Raw genomic sequence first — 18,771 nt, forward strand, 5'->3', positions numbered from 1 at the left:
TTTGTTCAATCTCTCGTATGGGAGCTATCTGATATAGTCGGTCGATCCGGACAAAGCTTTTGGTAAAGTTTCAGCAAGAAAGCTTTAAAACTGAGAGACTAGTTCACATAGAAACAGACAGACGGACAGACGGACTGACTTAATTCGGTTCAGATCGTGATGCTGATGAAGAATATATAAACTTTATGGGGTTTTAGGTAGCTCCTTCACTGCGTTGCAAATTTCGGACTGAAATTATAATATTCTCTGCAAGGGTATAAACCATATAAAAAAATAGTTAATTTCTCCGCACATCCGCACACCATGAAAAAATCAAGTTAAACTAAAATGGTATCATAATTATTACTTCTATAAATTTTTTTTACAAATTAACAGGAAAGCGTGTAACAACTGAGTTTGGGCTTACGAACTAACCAATAAAATACTTGCACACAGACCTTAGACGTACGTGAAAGATCGTTACGGATTCAAATGCAGCAGAAAGCCCAGGAACGACCTTCTAGTTGCGCTTGCCGTTGAGGCGATCCTGGATCTCCTGCAGGCTGAGGCCCTTCGTCTCCATGACGACGAGGAGGACGAAGAAGAAGGCCACCACCATGCAGATGGCGAACAGCCAGAAGGCGTAGTAGGAGCCGAGGGCGTCCAGGCTGGGGTAGAAGAAGGTCACCAGGAAGCCGAGGGTCCAGCAGGTGCTGGCCACCACCGAGGAGGCCACCGACTTGATGTTCGCCGGGAACATCTCGCCGAGCACCGCCCACGGGAGCGGTCCGAATCCGGTGCAGTAGACGATGTTGTAGATGATCAGGGCGGGAACTGGCATCCAGACCACACTGGAGATGTCCCCCTTCACCAGCTGCATGAAAAAGAAGTAGCCCAGCGCCGCCAGTCCGAGGGACATCACGCTGGAGGAGGTCAGCAGCATCACCTTCCTGCCCAGGCGGTCGGCCACCAGAGGCGTGAGTGCCGAGGATCCCACCTGGACACACCCGATGATGATGGTGGCGATGGCCGGGTCCAGTCCGGTGTTGGCACTCGCGAATATCGACTGGCTGTTGAAGAGCACCACGTTGATGCCCGACAGCTGCTGGAAGGAGATCAGGCCGGCGCAGATGAACAGCGCCCTCCGATTGCCGGCGTTCTTGAACAGGTCCATCATGGTGCCCTGGTTGGCCATCGCCTCCTCCACGTTCGCCTGGATCTCGGCCATCTCGTCGTGCACGCCCTCGGCACTCTGGCCCCGGAGGAACTGCAGCGACTTCAGCGCCTCCGTCTTGCGACCCTTCCCGGCGAAGAAGTACGGGCTTTCCGGCATCAAGTAGAACACCACGTCAAACACCACCGGCACCACAATGCAGCACCACTGCAGGGCCTGGTAGGAAACGTAGGGTCCAATGGCGTACACATACAGAATGCCACCTGAGTGAAAAACATATTTGGTTAGTTATTATTAGATATTGTTGAAAAAATAAGAAAACAAACTTTCCATTGCCTTTAAAAGAATAATTCGATTAACTACAATATTATGAAAATAGTCTATAAAATATGTATCGTATTGGTGTGATTTATTAATGAAAAAAAAAATAACCAAAGCAAACTTTCCAATAAGCTAGAAAATGGTAAAAAAAAAAGCAAGAAATTCAAAATATTAATTTATATTACTATAACAATTCATAGAGAAAACAATCCAAATTGTTTTGCCTAATTTTTAAAAATATTTTCTGAATTTTTGAATTTTAAAAACTTCAAAATAACTTGCATAATTTTTAATAAACTGTAATTAGAAATATGCAATATGATAAGGTTTATATGGCAATGATGCTTTAAAATGTACTATTGTCACAAAAAATGTTAATATACCTACATAACTTTTAAAAAATGGTACAAACATTTTATAAGTTACTTGTCAATTTAATCCCTTATCAGTATACTTTAAACTATTTAAACTACTTGGTATACCTAAGTCACTGCTATAGTATCCAATTGATGTAAAAATTAACATTAATTTAAGTAGTCGACTTACCCACAATAAAGAGCTGCATCAGCGATCCAGTGGCACCGCGCACATTGTCAGTGGAGATTTCACCCACGTACATCGGCTGCACAGTCATCACGAATCCGACACCGAAGCCCTGGATCAGTCGGGACATGTAGAGGATCCACACCTCGGAGGCCACCATGTTAAGACCAAAAGCCAGGACGAAGAACAGGCTGCTGGACAGGAGCACCCACTTGCGACCAATGCGATCTGCCATTGGACCGGCGACGAAGGGGGCCACCAGGGCTCCAATGGCAATTAAGGACGAGATCCAGGCATCTTCCTCGGAGGTGATGGGCCTGCTCAGCGGCGAGTCCGAGGTGTCTTCGCTCTTCAGTTTGGGTCCAATTGGAGAGGTCCAACCGAGGGTTGTCCCCACCACAAAGGCGGATAAGTTGGCTAACAGGGAAACAATCAAAAATTAAATAGAGGGACAACTCATTTCCACATTTGAGAACATATAAAATAAGTTCCTAATTAAACATATGAATTATTAGATTTACTTTTATTAATACTCATTTGATTTTATTTTTTATGTTTCATCGAAAGTTAAAGATAAATTTGAAAAACCTTGAGTGAATTGAAATAAATAGTCTTAATAGCAATAAAAATAACTTAATATAATTGAATTAAAATTGACTAATAAAAAGTCTTTAATTTTTAAATGACTTTTTTAATGACTGATCTTAATGGCTGTAAGTAACACGAGTATATTCTTTCAGTTATTAATTAACATATGGACTAATAAACAGTATTAAAAAGTGAAATAAATTACATATATACTTCCAATAAATTTCAAAAATATTTTTTGGTGCAAAATATTATAACTTACCCGCGACGGCGGCCAGGAAAATGCGACCGGACTTGACCGGTTCGGGCGACATATTTCGCGTGTTTCCTTCGCGTATCTGAAACGTACTGACTTCCGTGTAGGAGTACTGCACTCGGCTCTCCTCTTCTTGGCTTATTGAGGGCATCTGGCCGATGTAAAGTGTACAAAAGCAGCTGCAAGAGCGTAAGAGCAAAAGCGAAAGTCCTCATTAGCGATTCAGTTGACTTGGATTAATGATGGTAGCTCCATTTGTAATTCAATCGGGTGTAAGGTCAAACGGTTGGAACTTAATACGGGTCACATTTTTCGGATTTCTAGCCGTGACTCATGCCACAATATGTGAAGGGAAGCCAAAAAAACTCCCCACATTCCGTTCCACTACATTCACCAAAAGTTCGTCACATTATCTGCCAATTTTTAAATTATCATGCTATCAAATCATTAGCCATAAAAATCTATACACATCATTCGGAGTTAACGTAAATAATAAATAATTAAACGAAGGCGGAACTGCAGTCTGTTCATTATTTAATGCGATAAATTACCAAATTATTTTAATAGCACTACGGACTAAGCTCATACAAAATTAATTTTGTCGCATTTGAATTGTTTATTAATTTATTTGTTCCGTAACTGCTTGTGTAATAACGGTTGACACTTTTCACTGATTTTTGTAATGACATCGGCAGAAAGTCAGAAAGTTATCTGGAGGAATTTAGACACATTGATTCTGGTATTTATTTTTCCTTTCACTTTGCACATCCTTACAGAAAAAAGTCCTTCAAAACGAAGAAAGTCCCACTCGAGCAGGATCCGTAATTATGGTTTTAACCGACGAGGTCTCCCTGGAGAACTGTAATGCTGTTCGTATCGCCGAATCGCGCGAATTTAAAGATTTTCCGCCTTATATGGCAGGCATTCGAAATCAATACACGTCCAATAATGCTTACCCACACTCGACTTGACAAGTGCTCATACACGTGCATTATCTTATCAGGGTAGCGCCTCCCGATCCGTGCCCAACCCATCTATAGGCTACACAGGAAAGTGTAGTATCATTAGTATAGTACTATACTACATTATCATCGGAGCTGCCTTCTCCCAGTCCACACTCTCTCTGTCATCGGATCGAAATCTCAAACCCATTTTGTTGCGGCGATTTAGCTGGTTGTTTTGGTCGGAGCTGCGCTATTTGTGTGCATTTTGCACTTGAACTGGCCCATATACGTATTCCCTCATGTGTAATGCAATGTGATAAGGTGGTGCAGCGAAAACTCTGCCCCAATCTCAATTTGTTTGTTTTGCCGACCCGCCGGCAAAAGGGCGTCCGACCCACTTCAGTCCTGGTATACTCAAAAAAAATTACCGGTTGTCAATTTACTAGGAATCTTTTGTCAGGAAACAACAATTTCCAACGATTTTGTTTTAACAAATTCCAAGAACCCTTTTTAAATTTGTCATAATTTGTTTAACATCTTGGATAAGTATTAAATGGAAAAAATCTACCCTAAGAATCAAATAGTTAAACTTATTAGTAGTGACTCATTTCAAGAAGAACTAAGATTTTTGGGTGCATTTTAATCTGTATCGCCACTTGCCTCCAAAGGGCAATTGTTTCTTGTCTTCCTTGTAAAATCCAATCCTCTAATACTAACGATTGCGTAATTATTGTTTTGATTATGATTGGTAATTATTGAGTAATTTCCGTTGCACTTCAAAGTCAGTGTCCTTGGAGTTATTTGGCTTCAAATCGAAGGTGGTGACACAATTTCTGTGAATAAGGCGAGACACGTGAAGGGGGGAGTGAAAAGCTCTCAGAATATCGCCGATTGTCATATCTGCTTAGGCAGTATCTCAACAAGTTAATGGTCAAGCAACACCTGGGCCAACTAAATAAAGCACTTAAGATTGATCCTCCTATTGCAAAATTACTTTGGAAAGGAAAACCCCCCTCGTTGCAATACTCGTAATCATTACGCAAAGGTTTTATTCATATTTTGACATTGAATTGTCATACATAAAGTAAACATATTTGTTACTTCCTGCAAGGTGTCAACGTACAAGCAAAATTGATTAAACAAAAATTATAATACATTCGCACGACTTTAATTTATGGTGGTGCTTGTACGAAATTCTTCGTTGGGGTTGTGGCAATAATTCAAACAGATTTTTCTAATCTTAAGTTCCGTGAAACGGCGTTTCTCGTATTTCCCCGACTTCAGATAAGCATTCAATTTTTCGGACACACAATTTTATAGCCTTCATCCTATGAATGTTAACTATTCCATTCACCGAAACAGTTGACATCGGTTTCTGTTCATAATGTCAAAATTTTCCGTTGTCACTTGGTATTTTATGTTTAATTTTTCATAAAAATTATTTAATAAGCAAATATTTTTTGGAAGTATGGTTCTTTTAATAATATTGACTTTTAAATGTTTTTGACAAATAGGGGCGTTTTTTGAAATTGTGATCAGGGTGAAAATGTGATCAAGCTGTGAAATAATAAAAACAAACTGCCTTCCCTAAAAATAAAGTAATTAAAAATTCTCAAGTGCTATAATATTCTTAACACATTGACACAGATCAGTTATTTAGTGGCGAGACAGACACGTTACAAATTTAATTCGAGACATTTTGATAAGGCAATATTTCAGCGACTCAAATATTAAGTGTTGTTTTCATCGAACGAGTAAATAGAGATACGGATTCCAACTGCCGGCGACAAACACAAAAATTGGTGACATACATTGACAGCCTTTGATTACCAAATACATTGTGAAGTTGGCTTTAATCTTTGAAGGCCGTTGCCTTTTTTCTTTACTTTGGTAAAAATTTCCTCTAAGCAAATAAACAAAACCATTTATTAAAAAACTACAGCACTTTTTAAAAATTATTGTTGAAGTTCATTATTTATATTGTTATATATATAAATTTGGGCGAAATGAAATTATCAATCTCAAATAATCTAAAATATTCAACCTAAGTTCAGCACTTTCAAATTTCTAAATCTATTTTAAAATTATATTTAAAGTTCATTCGATCTTGCACGTAAGCACAAAATTGAATTTTATTGAATATATGCATTTTAATACTCAATAAAAAATTAATAAAATGATAAAAAAAAATCGATTAATTCTGTTCTGCCCAAAGCTTATTTTATTAACCATTCGCCATGTAATTCATATTTTAGTTTATTAATTAAACGTCAGAAAAAACCTTGCATAAACTATTTTAAAGACACCATATGAATATTTACGAGAATGAATTACTGGATCCTTTAGGACACGCAATAGAATGCAGTTAGAGAAACTGAGGACCGATCGCCACGAAACCAAATGGAAACTAACGAAAGAGTTATCAAGCTGATTGGGGGAAACTTTACCATCGCAACTTCGTTCATGCTCGCTGCGATAATGCGTTTTGGGCCTAATCAGAACTCACATTATCATATTATGTTTGATATTTATAATAATTCAAGGCGACACTTCATGATCAATTATCGGCACTCGGCGGCGGGTAACAAATCAATGACGAAAGGCACTCCGGTGATACACTTATTACTATTAAATAGGTCGTTCGACTCACCCATTTTGACGGCGAAATGATCAATTAGTGGGCAACCAATGTAACACTTTGTGGCTGGAGTACGCGGCGTATACTTAATTCGAGAACTTATTCAGTATCTGGACTGCAGAGAGATCGGAGCTGAGTGGTTGGCTGGGCTGTCTGGATTGAAATGATGTCGGATCGCGGGTGTTTTGGCGCTTTTGTGTGCTGTGTTGGGCATGCAAAAATTATGACAGAAGCATTTATACTCGTACTTAGTCGCAAGTGAGGCTAGATAATACATTTTGTTTACTGTGGAGGAAGCTCACTCACACAGGCGCCGTTGCGGAGAGCCAGACTTATCGCAGACACGGGAACTATCATATCGAATTAAACGCGACCGTTGAACCAAGCTCGGCTGAGAGAGTCGAGCTCGGAATTTTGCGATTTTTATCAGCGTTTTGTCTGCCCAGTCGACAGCAATTGGTCGCTGCTCCCGCAGCCTTTTTTGAGAATAGAACAAAAAACAAACAAGCCCATAAAAAAAAACAGATTTGAGCTCGGTTAAGGTGTTCACAGACCTCTAGTTCCGGACAGCGGTGTGGAAAACTTTAGAGCAATTTGGCCGATCGGTATCACTGTCCGCCCGGCCGCCGGCGTGAATCAGCGTTGAGGAAGTTAATTAGCATGCACCAGACCCGATTTCGGGGGGATTGACTTGTTCCGATGGCTTATCGATACAGTTAGTACATACACAATTAGTCGCCGGCTAGTCGGCTAACTTCGTGCGTGCCCCGCACATCTGGTAATTGAAATATTCGAATGCTGTACGCACTTTAAGTGTTTTTTATACCGAAGCGGGGATTCTGGTTAACGCCATGCGGAACCGGCAACATGATGTACATGGGAATTACCGGCCAGAAGCCGGTGCGTTTATTTATGTCTGCTAAATTTAAATAGTGAAAGTAAATTCCGTTTGGGATATTGAGTTATGATAAGGCGGCAGTAGCACTTGTTACAAACTGGTTATCAGCACTTGACAAAACTTAAATATGAATAAAAACATTACTGATTCGTTGCGTTCTGTAAATGGAAAAACGGGAGGCTCGTGTTTTTGCCAATTTAAAAATAAGTTGCATTTATTTAATTTCCATTTTAGGATTCTAGAATTCTACCAAATACAATGTGTAACCAAAGTTATCGTATATGGGAGTGCTTTTATTGATGCATTTAGATTAACAATTACACTCTTTATCGAGTAAACAAACAAACACAGCCCCTATTCGTAGAGGTAAACAGACAATAAATCGATAATTCCATCATAAATTCAAGTGCTACCTATAGTGGTAAAGCTTGTTTAGCGAGTGATAACGAAACAAATAGCTTGAATATACATATAACACTCGTAGATAGTAAACAAGAACATCAAAGCCATTACAAAAATTAAAATATTATTGGTGCCACAAAAACTTCTTTAATACAGCGTTTATAAGTCCCTTAAAATAATAACATAAATTTAGTTCTTTGTAATATAAAAACTTTGATTGGATGCGAGTTATATTCGTAAATATGACTAAATTGAAATGTTAGCCCTGGTAATCACAGGACGTATGTTATGTACCCTTAAATTTATTACCATTTACGTTTCACATTTAAAAAAACTTTGTGATTGGATTAGTACTTGAAGAATGTGAATGGAATAATCCGATCTTTTTATAGCTTGTTTATTTCTGTTCATTAAAATTAAAAATTCTGTTTTATCTATTTCTACAACTGTTAAGATTGACGTTTGTGCACTTTGTAAAAGCTAATCCGAATCCTATCGACCCAACCGATTTATTTACCAGACACTCGAACGTCGAACGGCAATTGAAATTATCGGCAATAGCTGTAAACTTCGTATGCCTAATGATATCCAGCAGCATTATCTCCTCGCCCCCCTGCAGTATTTGTCATTTGTGTTTATCTTGGGGCTTATTGTGCTTATTGTCGACAACCTGTTGAGCATGTGAGCAAATATCCAAGCTTCCTGTAATTGCATTAAATATTTGCCTAGAAATGCGGCTACCGATCGAAGGGGGATAGTGCTGGCACGATTTCAATTTGCATTTTGTGCGTCGATCCGACGACTGCGATGTCGATCAATCAATCAGCAGCCGATGACCTTCACAGTGACCATGACGAGGAGGGGTTGGAGCTAAGGGGAGCGGCGCGGCAGTGGCGCCAAGAGTGGGCGTGGCCTGTCGCCCACGTCCAGCCGTTCGACTGGGATCGCCTGATAGTGGGCCAATTTCGCATTTTAGGGGCGTTCCCGGGACCCTCGCTTATCGCTATCAATATCAATCTGACCCACAAACACCGGGGCTCCTGTATAGTTTACTTTTATTATCAAATATATGTACATCAACTATAATTAGTACATGGAAGTGTGTGTATATGTCTTTGCCATCTTAACGTAACGTTTGCATACAGTGGGAAGTTTCTACAAAAGGACAGCACAAATAAACCCCTTCGAATCCTATATAACTATGGGGTCGTGACCATGAGTACTTAGGAACTAGTTGACCTATACTAAATTCAAACACTCTGAACATTGTGGAACATCAATAAGTTATGTTGTACAAATGGTTGCTTGTGCCTTTGCAATAGATTTTCCCTACTGGCTTATCTTAGATTTAAACGGAAGAAGCCATGAAATCCATCAAATATAGTATTTACTTGAGTACAAAACTAAAAATAATTGTTGTGCTTGCAAAGGCATCAAACTAGTTCCCTCCAAAACTGCTACACTACTTTTTGGCATTGGCTGCTTATCCACCTACGAGTTCAATGGCATTCAGCTGGGCTAACTAAAAAAGCGGGATGTTCTTCCCTTAGCGACCATTGAGCCAACTCTGGATTTGGCTGGCGGTCTTGCCCTTGGTCTCCTGCAGGACGAGCGCCACGTAGACGGTGGCCACCGCCATCCAGGCGCTGAAGAACCAGAAGGGCACGTCGTCCCCGAACTTCTGCAGGGAGCCGAAGCACCAGGTGACCAGGAACACGCACACCCAGTTGATCATGACGGTCAGCGAGACGGCGGTGCCCTTCACGTCCGGCAGGAAGAGCTCGCCCATCATCATCCAGGGAATGGGGCCGTAGCCCACCGAGAAGCTGACGATGAAGAACACCACGCAGATGAGCGGCAGCCACCCGATGGAGGCGGCTCCTCCGTTCCCCTTGATGGTGTAGTAGGCTCCCAGCATGGCCAGGCAGACTGTCATCACCGTGCTGCTGAAGACCAGCAGGATCTTGCGGCCGGACTTCTCGATGAGCAGCGAGGAGGTGAGGGTCATGATCACCTGCACCACGCCCACGATTATCGAGCAGATGCTGGGGTCCAGGGAGCTGCCCGCCGACTGGAAGATCGAGTCCGTGTAGAAGATCACCGCGTTGATGCCCGAGAACTGCTGGAAGACCATCAGGAGCACCGAGATCACCAGTCCGTTGCGGGAGGCGCGGTTGCTAAAGAGGTCCATGATGGAGGCGTCCGCCCCGGTCTGGTCCAGGTCGTTCTGGATCACCTGGATGGCGCTGCTCGAGTCGCAGTACTTGCCCCACAGCCACTTGAGGGAGCGGTTGGCCGCCACGCGATCACCCTGCAAGAGCAAAGGAAGGAAGGTTCAAAACTGGATCAGTATCATACATTAATATAATATAGGTATGTGTAACAGAAAGAAAAGATAACCCTTGCATCGTAGCACTAGTCAATGCTTTTTTTACTTTCGTAGCCTTTAAGGAACCTTCCCATATTTAATAAATATATTAAATCCGACCCTGTCTGGTATTTGTATGCACTAATACTTATTTACGATGTTTTTTCTTGTATGCTGTATACAGGCACGTATCCAGGGATTCAAAAATTTTTTCTATTTAAGATTTTTCATTAAAAAGTCTTCAGTAGAAAAAACCTGACCTAACAGGAATAATAAAAGATCAAACGTCACGTACTGATTAAAGATTGATGTGTGATTTGCCTTTTTCTGAATTTATTCGAATAAGTCCACATTTTTTATTGATTTTTGTCCTTGAGCCGAGAGAGAGAGTTTGAGAAAAGGTCAAACTATCTAAGCAATAATCAGTAGAGCTCATTAGCTATCATTTTCTTTCTCATTTCTATCTGCTTTCCTTGGTTCGCTTACCCTTTTAAGCAGATAGACAGGAGTTTCGGGCAGGAAGAACAGACCGACCATGAGCAGGATTGGTATGGTGAGGCAGAGCATGCTTAGGGTTGTCCAGGAGACCATGGCTCCCACCACGTAAACGAACAGGATGCCGATCGTGAGGAGCAGCTGGAACAGGGTGCCCAGGCTGCCGCGAATGCTGGTCTCCGCAATCTCCGAGATGTACATGGGGGCCACCACGCAGAAGCTGCCAGTAGATATACCTGAGGAGAGACCATTATTAAACCGATTCCAGCAATGAAATCTCCTTTACCTACCAATCAAGAACCTTCCCACATAAAGCCATCCGACCGTCTGTCCAAAGCTGATCGAAAGCCATGCCAAAATGAAGGGCACATCCATGACCATGGCAGTATAGCGTCTGCCGATCGTATCAGCTATATATCCAGAGGGCAGGGCTCCAAACAGAGCACCCACCGCCAGCAGAGATCCAACCCATGTTTCTGCAAAAAAAAAAAAACAAGCAATATTAGATAATCTGCATGTTCGGAACTTATCAAAATACCCATAATTAGCTACCGCGGAAAAGTCATGGAGAGCTTTTCCCTCTATCGATGACGTATGGTCCCCATGTACGAGTTTCGTAATCTATCTATATCTATCACGTAAATTCTAGCCACTTGAAACGACAATGCAGGTATATTAGAGGGCTTAAGACTATAAAACCCGAGCCACTTCCATAAAAATCCCATTTGTTTGCCCGACAAATACCCCCTAAAAAACTAAAAACCAAAATTATTAGAACTTTTCAACAAAATTTCTTCATGATTAAGGAATACTTTTTTGGGTTTTATATCAAAAGCAGGACAGATTAGATAAATATATTTTTGAAACATTTTTTTTCAGTGTCAGGGTACTTTAGCTGAAATATACTCCTTGAAAGTCTTAAATAATGTCTTATCTGTGTCTAGAAAAACCATATTTTCGCCCTTCAAGTAAGGTACTTACTTTGCGTATCGGTCAGTAAAACTTCACTACTACTGGGAGTCGGACTAGTTGCATTCGCAAATAATGATTCATTGAATGTGATTTGGGTTTGGATTTGAGTTTGAATTTGAGTATTAGGTGTGAATGTTGAGTTATTGGTTGTTGAGTTGGTGGCTGTTGAGTTCGCAGCAGTGATTTGTGGTAAAACAGGACTCGTCCAGGCCAAAGCAGTTCCGGCAGCAACCGCACCCAAGCAAACTGTAAGTATTTAAATGATTCTTCATAGCAACACATCAGGAATATAAGTTCGATCTCCTTACTTATCATCGCCGCCAGATATTGACGGGTCTTCGAAGTCTTGACCCCCACGCCCTCTTGAAGGAGATCGTAGTTGATCGGATTGCGGGAGTTCGGGTCACCATCCTCCTGACTGACAGTCTGCAAAAGAAATCCAATCTGTATACAATCTGACAAATTCATTCGCATTATTACAACTCCTGTTGACCGGAGACTCTAGTCATAATGATAACACTCGCTGCACTTTTCACTTTCCTCACTGGCCTAGTTATGCTAATAGGAAAATGCCTAATGTTTCTGTGGACTTTGCTAAAAACAGTACACTCTTGTATTAAAGTTGCCAGAACCCTAAAGAAAGTGCCAACTATGAACGACTTAAAATCTCAATTCAAAGAGATGTCCCTTGGCAAAGCAAAAAATATTTTGAAAGATAAATTCAAAAGTTCTTAAAAAATCATTTGTTGTAAACAAAACAAAAATAAATGAGGGACCAGAAAATACCTTTCCTGTTATATAGAAACGAGTTTTCAAAAGTTTATTGGCAGTCAAAAGTTATATTTTCTTCTAAAAAATGTTATTGATAGGCTATAATCAAATGTTTCATTTTTTTGCATTTCACAAAATGTATAAAGAATATTAACTTTATCAGCAAGTTCAGGAAAAAACAATCCATAGGTACACTACAAATTTTAAGCTTGACAAATTAACATTATTGACAAATTAAAAACTCCTCCGAGAATGGCTTTTTATTTGGTTTTGGAATTCCTTTACCTGCCACCAACGAGCCATTGCGCGGACCACCTTTTCCGAATCCATCCGAGATTCGCCCGATTTCCGGGTTCTTTAACAACGCCTTATATAAGAGAACGCACTGTGCCAAATTTGATGGCGCTTTGTTGGTGTAAAAAACACTGTTTTATGGTTTGTATATATCGGCTTATATATTTCACTTATTTTTATCGTCTCCCATTAATTATCTTAGAAAAGCGCTCCTGAGTATATAAATATATTTTGTTTTGATTTTTCCGCTAAATTTAGTGGCTGCCTCGGGGGCAGTGGATTGTCTCGTGCGAACACCTCGAGAAGACTGAAACGTTGGGGTCTTCGAAAAAACGTATTTTCATCTCGAATCTTGGCGAAAATTCTTCTATTGTGGATAGAACTTTTATTTTATCTGGCGCTTGTGTCGGCATTTCGTTGGATTGCCAGAAGATTACGCGCATCGGATGCAGTCGAATCTTTTGTTTTACGTCAGAGACAAATGGATTTACCCTCGAAATTTGTTACAATTGCACAGGCAAATGTGATGCTAAGTAAACAACCTGTTAATAAGATCCCTCAAACATACAAATTAATCAAGCAATCGAGATTAAGAGAACCAATTGGCATTGTCATATTATTTGTTCGTCAATTTAAAGCTATTTCTCAAGCGAAACTAGGCAGATATTACGCATACGCCACCGCACCAGAGTGATCAAAGTCCAAATACACGAATACTTCCTACAATGCACTCGCCAGTTAAAATTAAATTGCTAAATGCATTTCGGGTGCGTTTCCGATGCACTCGCCAAGTGCCGGCATCGAGAACCAAATCCGTCCGGTGTTCTCCGCCCGTAAATAGAAGCTTGTCTCCCAACAGATGACCAGTCATAAACACGCTCCTTATGAGATTGATCCCTGGTGGATGTGCAAGCGACCGTTTAAAATGTTATTAAAACGGAATGTCCAATTATGAAATAAAGCACGTATGTTCAGCTTAATGGCGTCAAGTGCATGCCAAAAGAAACCTGTCGCCGCATTCACACCCAAACAAGTCGCACACCCGCCGGCGGAGCGAGCGAGAGGTGCACAGATCGCGAGAGAGATAGCGAGAGGGGGTCAGAACGAAGCAGACACACCCACCATGCACTGACCAAAAAAATTTTGAAGAGGCAAACTTGTATATTAAATATAAACGAACGAATTTAAGTAATATGTAACGAGGTTCAAAAGTAAGAATCTTAACGTTTTTTATTTAAACTTAATTTTCTAGCGTAAACATATTTTATTGTAGCATTTAATACTTAAAAATGGTTTAACTAATTTAAGTGGTGAAAGAACTAGTATTTTTAGTATTAAGTATTAGTATCTTTTTGGGATTATTCAACAAAAATGTTAATAAATGTAGAGAAAAGTTTGGTGTATGGAGTGCAACAAAACTAAAAATATGACTTTGGAGTGCATTTAGTGTCACACTAGTATGACGATGCATTTTTCGCCAGTGTACGTATAGCGGTGCACATCGACATCACATGCTAATTAGTTTGCATCGTCTGCTTTGCTCTGTTTACTTTGTTTCTGCACCTCCTTTCTTCGTTTTCCCGATGTCAAGTTCAGCGAGTGCCTTGTGCCATGTGCCACTGCATTCGGGAGGCCTGTTCCCAAGCACTTGCCCCGATTTCCGACTATAGTACCCACCTATTTACATACATAGATACGTATTTATGCCTTCGAAATGTACGAGGGCCGGCTGCACTTTTATGTTCAATGCTTCCGCCACACGCCCACATTTTCCTTGGCTTTATTGTGCCCGAGCCATTGCTGCTCACTCAGTCGATAGACAATATCTTTTATTGACGCAATTCCCTTAATTCGCTCAAGTCCATTGCCCATGCAGTAATTAAAGCGATATTGCTGCCCTGTATTGTATTGTTTACCCTTGACTACCGCTCCTGTTTAAAGGTGTGCTGTGCATCTGGGAACTCCTAAATATAGACTATGGAAATGACCAAAACCTAATAAACTATCTTTTAAGTGGCTCAGTGGCTAACGCTTTTGCGTCGCCATTCCATTGTTCTTGGTCAATTTGAATGAATAAGAAATTGATAAGCTTAAAAGCTAGACGTTTTAGAATGGTAATTTTCTATGGCTTTTACTTCAATCGAATGTAATGCTTTTTGAGAAACAGTCTTGGATAAAAAACGAGAGACAAACTAGTTTTTAAATAATAATTATGTGGAAAGACTTCTAAATGTTAAGCAAATAACTCACAAAAAAAAAATAAACGACCATCTGCGAATGGCATTACTTTCTGTTATTGTGTTTTAGTGTATTTACTCATTGCCTTACACTGAATAAATGGAATGTATTATTAATTATTTTTAAATACAAAAGCCTCTGCCTTTTTTAATGTCTTTTTGTAACGTAGTCAAAGGTTTTGAACTCGCTTAAGCCGTTTTTCAGTATATTTACTTCCGATCGAAAAATTGCATATAAAATAAAGTAAATTTCGCCCGCCTGTAAATGCGAATTACATTTTAGCGGTTGCGATGGGCCTTGAAAGGCTGAAACTGCTGATATGTAAATATTATTATTTCGCCCTGCAGATTGCTCGACAGTCCAGTGCAAAACAGATAAACCCACTGTAAATAAGTCAGTAAACATAAACAACAAAGAGTGATTGGCACGCGACTAAAATTCTGAATATTATATTGCTGCATCGATTATTGTTTTACTGGCTTGTGTGATAAAAGTTCGGCATTGCGGAGCAGAAGCCCGAAAAGACCGAAAAAGCCGAACACGTTGCTTCTTATCACCAGACTGGCTGGCAACGTGAATCATTTGGCAGGCTAGGAATCGAGTTTTTAAAATCTGAAGCGATCTGAAAGATTTCAGCGTCACGCTCAAAGGTGGGCTGCTAATTGGCCATTATCGAAAGCAGTTAGTGGCTGCGTGAACCGCACGCCGATCGTGGCTGCTGCTCCCTCTAAAATCTTGGCCAAATGGCTCGCTCTTCGATAAGCGAATTTTTGGCCCCGTGCTCAATTACGGGTGTTCGAACGACTTCCTAATGCCCATCGATTCGCTCGGTAAGAGCCACTTGAGGGAGGCTTGTCGAGTGGCAGGGCAATCGATTGATCGGCATAAAGGTGCCCGGTCTGTTCCACTGCCAAGGGCAAGATAGTGGGGCAGTCAGTCAGCACCCCCCAAGTACAAAACTCTCGATCCTGTGGTCCTAAGCCTGCTATAATCATTGGTTTATGGCTCCCGATAATGCCGAGTTAACTTGGCAACCTGTCCGATCGGAACCGTAAACAAACCCATTCAGCCAGGAGCCTTTATAAATCTTGAATTTTGCGTAAACTTCTTCAGCAGGAGGTGTATTTCGATTAGATATTTATTCTGCCCACTTGGAAATCGTTTCGCAATTAGTACCTAATAAATTATTTCTTTGATTGAAGGCAAGATTGTGACAATAAATGCAAATTTAAGTGGCTAATTAAACAGGTAGCCAAATTGAGTTATAAAGTAATTGAGAGCAAAGCTCAAGCGGTTTCTAGAAATAGAAACATTTTTGGATGTGTCCAGAGGAAAATTTACATATTATGGGTTTTAAGGTATCAAGGTTTTTCGAAGTGAAAAATGATTTCTAAGCTTTCCTTGTTTTTTGGTACTATGTATTCTTGAACTAAACGCATAGTCTCTTTCTGTGTGGTATTTATTTTTCAAGTACCCTAGTTGAACGAAAAGTACTCACCATATATTAGATAGTTTTCTAAGGGCTAAACAAATTCAGTGACCTTGCAATAGCAAGTGCCTAAAAAATTCATATATTACCAAGAAAACAACCAATTCTTTGTATTCATATGAAAATCTAATCTTAGGCATGCCCCAAAGCTTGTTTATTAATAGTAATTTCCAACTTCCACATAACCAAATTTATTGGACACCCTGTCGTATACGTAATAAACACATTGCTTATCTTCAATGTTTTAATTTATTTCGGTTAGTTGACTGCCAAAAAATCTATAATCACTAGAATTCTTTTGTTAAGTTACCTTTTTAACGTCCTCGGTAGCCACCATGTTGGTAGAACTTTGAAAGCGGCACTATTTAAATGTTTTTCCCGCTTTTGCGAGGCTATAAATTGGGCGAACTTGTTTTATTTGGCTGGTGGCACTTTTCTGATCAGTTTCGATTCCGTAGAAGCGCTTTTACTATCGGAACGTGTGGATGGGCGCGATGAGCGTCCGAGCTGAACTGAATTTCTCCAAGGAAATCGCTTAGCAGCTAAGCGAAATAAGCGGCGACTGCGACGGCGACTGCGGCAGAGGCTGATACTAAAAGCCAGATATCGCAGTGGCAGAGGCAGTGGCCGCGGCAGTCCGAATTAGCTTCGATTTGTGCACCGGCTATCATCACTGGTGGTCTCGTCACCCCGGCGAAAGTCTAAGGATCAGTGCGCACTTCCTCGGGGTAAACTGGCCTTCACGTTCGATTGACCAACTGGCTTCCTGTTCCTGCGATTGTCGGTGGAGGGGATCGGCTCGTGGTCCTGGTAACTCAGCAGTTTTTCGGCGATTTTCCTGAAGCCGCGCTCCAGCGATGGCGAGCTGACCTTGTGGAATTCCCTCAGCAAATAATCTACCAGAACCTGGACCAGATTCTGAAAAGTAAAACGCCAAAACATATTGAAAAACAGTCAATCTAATAGAAAAATAATTCAAGAAGAAAACTTGGCAATCATACTCTTTATAAGTGATAAAACTAATTTAGCAAGTTTAATAGTGTTCAAATAAAGAATCCAACAGAAACAAATGTATCCGATAACAATGATGATATAAATAAATCGATTAAGAAGGACGATTATATTTTATAGCTGGCATAAGAATAATCGGAGATATTATAAAAACCTAAATAAATAACCATCATTAGATCTTGATTAATATTTATTTCCTCAACATTTATAGACTGAAGTTCTGCAAGGGTATTTAAGCTTCTGCGAGATAAAGTTAGCTTCCTTTCTTGTTTTTTTTTTAAATTGTCTGCAATTATTTCGATAGCTCAATTTATACTGTGACTAATATTTATTATTCAGTTTTTTTAATGTGAAATGTTAATTAAAAATACTTTACAAATTGGGAAAAATGAATAATAAGAAAATGAGTAACATCATAACTACAGATGGAAAATTGTATTTTTTGTTTTTGTTCTGAATCATTTATGACAATTTACAACGTTGATAGACTTTTCAATACGATATATTTTATTATAGAAGTAAGTGAAGTGTATGTTATGCTAAACACAAATTTCGAGCTTTGTACCACAAAAATATCATAATAATTAAATCGTTATTACTAGGTACGCATTGGTATATATGCATTAGTATTTACTTAACCAATATCAAACATAAAAAATCACAGACTAAGTTTATTAACTTGACCGAATTATAACAACCCAACTAATGAATTAATTAACTCACTTAGGACTTATTATACACCCTTTTCACTTTACTTAGTTTTGTTTTCAAACAAAAATTCAATTTATTTACACATTAAAAAAAAAAAATTTATTGTCAAACAACTTATTTCAAGCTTTAAATATATTTGCTAAATGCAAATTATAAACGTTTATCTAAAATATTTGCAAACCACAACGACATACTCACTCTGCGGTCAGCGGATCCCACTTTGCAGCGCCTGTGGGTATGGTTGTTGTCAGTGACCAATAACTGGAACATCACCGGATCCCTTTCCTCGATCAGAAGACCGAAAAAGCGGACAAACTGCACTGCATGGAGGTGCAGGGCCCTGAGGTTGATTTCTTTTCCAGTCTTGAACAAACATATACCCCAATAGGCATCGTTTAAGTAGCTAGCAGGTAGTTGTTGTAAAGCAACCTCATCAAGTCGAAACATCATACCTATAGAACACGTCCTGTCCAATGCGCCGCTGATAGGGCCTGATCAAATTCCACGCGCTTTTGAGGGCCAATCTTTCACTGAGAGTGAATCCCATTACGTCCTCAACAGGACCGACTTTAATTTCAGGTATAGGCTTCGGGTAACAAAAGGTTGCTAAACTGGAGGGAATCTGATTAGGCCTCGCTTCACTCATCCTGTAATTTTGATTCCAAACGTTTAATGTATT

The 18,771-nt window shown here is 40.0% G+C and overlaps 3 protein-coding genes across 6 annotated transcripts; all 3 read right to left on the reverse strand.

The window, feature by feature from the left end:
* Positions 1–317: 317 nt before the first annotated feature.
* LOC108090230 (facilitated trehalose transporter Tret1) lies at positions 318–6,623 on the reverse strand. 3 transcript variants are annotated; one of them, XM_017188827.2, is made up of 4 exons: positions 6,456–6,623; positions 2,868–3,040; positions 2,021–2,434; positions 318–1,416 (listed from the first exon to the last, which is right to left on the reverse strand). In XM_017188827.2, the coding sequence occupies exons 2-4, from the start codon at positions 3,010–3,012 to the stop codon at positions 500–502; spliced, it is 1,476 nt and encodes a 491-aa protein (XP_017044316.2). In that variant the 5' UTR covers positions 3,013–3,040; positions 6,456–6,623; the 3' UTR covers positions 318–499. The 3 variants fall into 3 exon arrangements, with proteins under 3 accessions (XP_017044316.2, XP_017044315.2, XP_017044314.2); XM_017188826.2 differs by lacking the exon at positions 6,456–6,623 and adding an exon at positions 6,127–6,204; XM_017188825.2 differs by lacking the exon at positions 6,456–6,623 and adding an exon at positions 3,636–3,737.
* A 2,158-nt stretch (positions 6,624–8,781) lies between these two features.
* On the reverse strand, positions 8,782–16,792 carry LOC108090205 (facilitated trehalose transporter Tret1-2 homolog). Of its 2 annotated transcripts, none has more exons than XM_017188796.1 (6): positions 16,681–16,792; positions 11,887–12,004; positions 11,588–11,824; positions 10,897–11,082; positions 10,598–10,842; positions 8,782–10,054 (listed from the first exon to the last, which is right to left on the reverse strand). In XM_017188796.1, exons 1-6 carry the CDS (start codon positions 16,705–16,707, stop codon positions 9,290–9,292), a joined length of 1,578 nt encoding a protein of 525 aa, XP_017044285.1. In that variant the 5' UTR covers positions 16,708–16,792; the 3' UTR covers positions 8,782–9,289. The 2 variants fall into 2 exon arrangements, with proteins under 2 accessions (XP_017044285.1, XP_017044284.1); XM_017188795.1 differs by lacking the exon at positions 16,681–16,792 and adding an exon at positions 12,635–12,927.
* On the reverse strand, positions 16,601–18,746 carry LOC108090207. Its single transcript, XM_017188799.2, has 3 exons — positions 18,545–18,746; positions 18,291–18,495; positions 16,601–17,288 (listed from the first exon to the last, which is right to left on the reverse strand). Exons 1-3 carry the CDS (start codon positions 18,736–18,738, stop codon positions 17,079–17,081), a joined length of 609 nt encoding a protein of 202 aa, XP_017044288.1. The 5' UTR covers positions 18,739–18,746; the 3' UTR covers positions 16,601–17,078.
* Positions 18,747–18,771: the final 25 nt, after the last annotated feature.

This window comes from Drosophila ficusphila, unplaced genomic scaffold (assembly GCF_018152265.1).
Source record: "Drosophila ficusphila isolate 14025-0441.05 unplaced genomic scaffold, ASM1815226v1 contig_791, whole genome shotgun sequence".
Taxonomy (NCBI): Eukaryota; Metazoa; Arthropoda; class Insecta; order Diptera; family Drosophilidae; genus Drosophila; species Drosophila ficusphila.

Coding starts and splice junctions, on each gene's coding strand:
- LOC108090207 (XM_017188799.2), bottom strand. CDS start 18,738: ATGAGTGAAGCGAGGCCTAATCAGATTCCCTCCAGTTTAGCAACCTTT. Junction 18,496..18,544: donor GGACAGGACGTGTTCTATAG/GTATGATGTTTC, acceptor ACTACCTGCTAG/CTACTTAAACGATGCCTATT. Junction 17,289..18,290: donor TGGGATCCGCTGACCGCAGA/GTGAGTATGTCG, acceptor TTTACTTTTCAG/AATCTGGTCCAGGTTCTGGT.
- LOC108090230 (XM_017188827.2), bottom strand. CDS start 3,012: ATGCCCTCAATAAGCCAAGAAGAGGAGAGCCGAGTGCAGTACTCCTAC. Junction 2,435..2,867: donor TTTCCTGGCCGCCGTCGCGG/GTAAGTTATAAT, acceptor TTTCCCTGTTAG/CCAACTTATCCGCCTTTGTG. Junction 1,417..2,020: donor GATGCAGCTCTTTATTGTGG/GTAAGTCGACTA, acceptor TTTTTCACTCAG/GTGGCATTCTGTATGTGTAC.
- LOC108090205 (XM_017188795.1), bottom strand. CDS start 12,679: ATGGATTCGGAAAAGGTGGTCCGCGCAATGGCTCGTTGGTGGCAG. Junction 11,825..11,886: donor ATATCTGGCGGCGATGATAA/GTAAGGAGATCG, acceptor AAATACTTACAG/TTTGCTTGGGTGCGGTTGCT. Junction 10,843..10,896: donor TGTGGGAAGGTTCTTGATTG/GTAGGTAAAGGA, acceptor GTCTCTCCTCAG/GTATATCTACTGGCAGCTTC.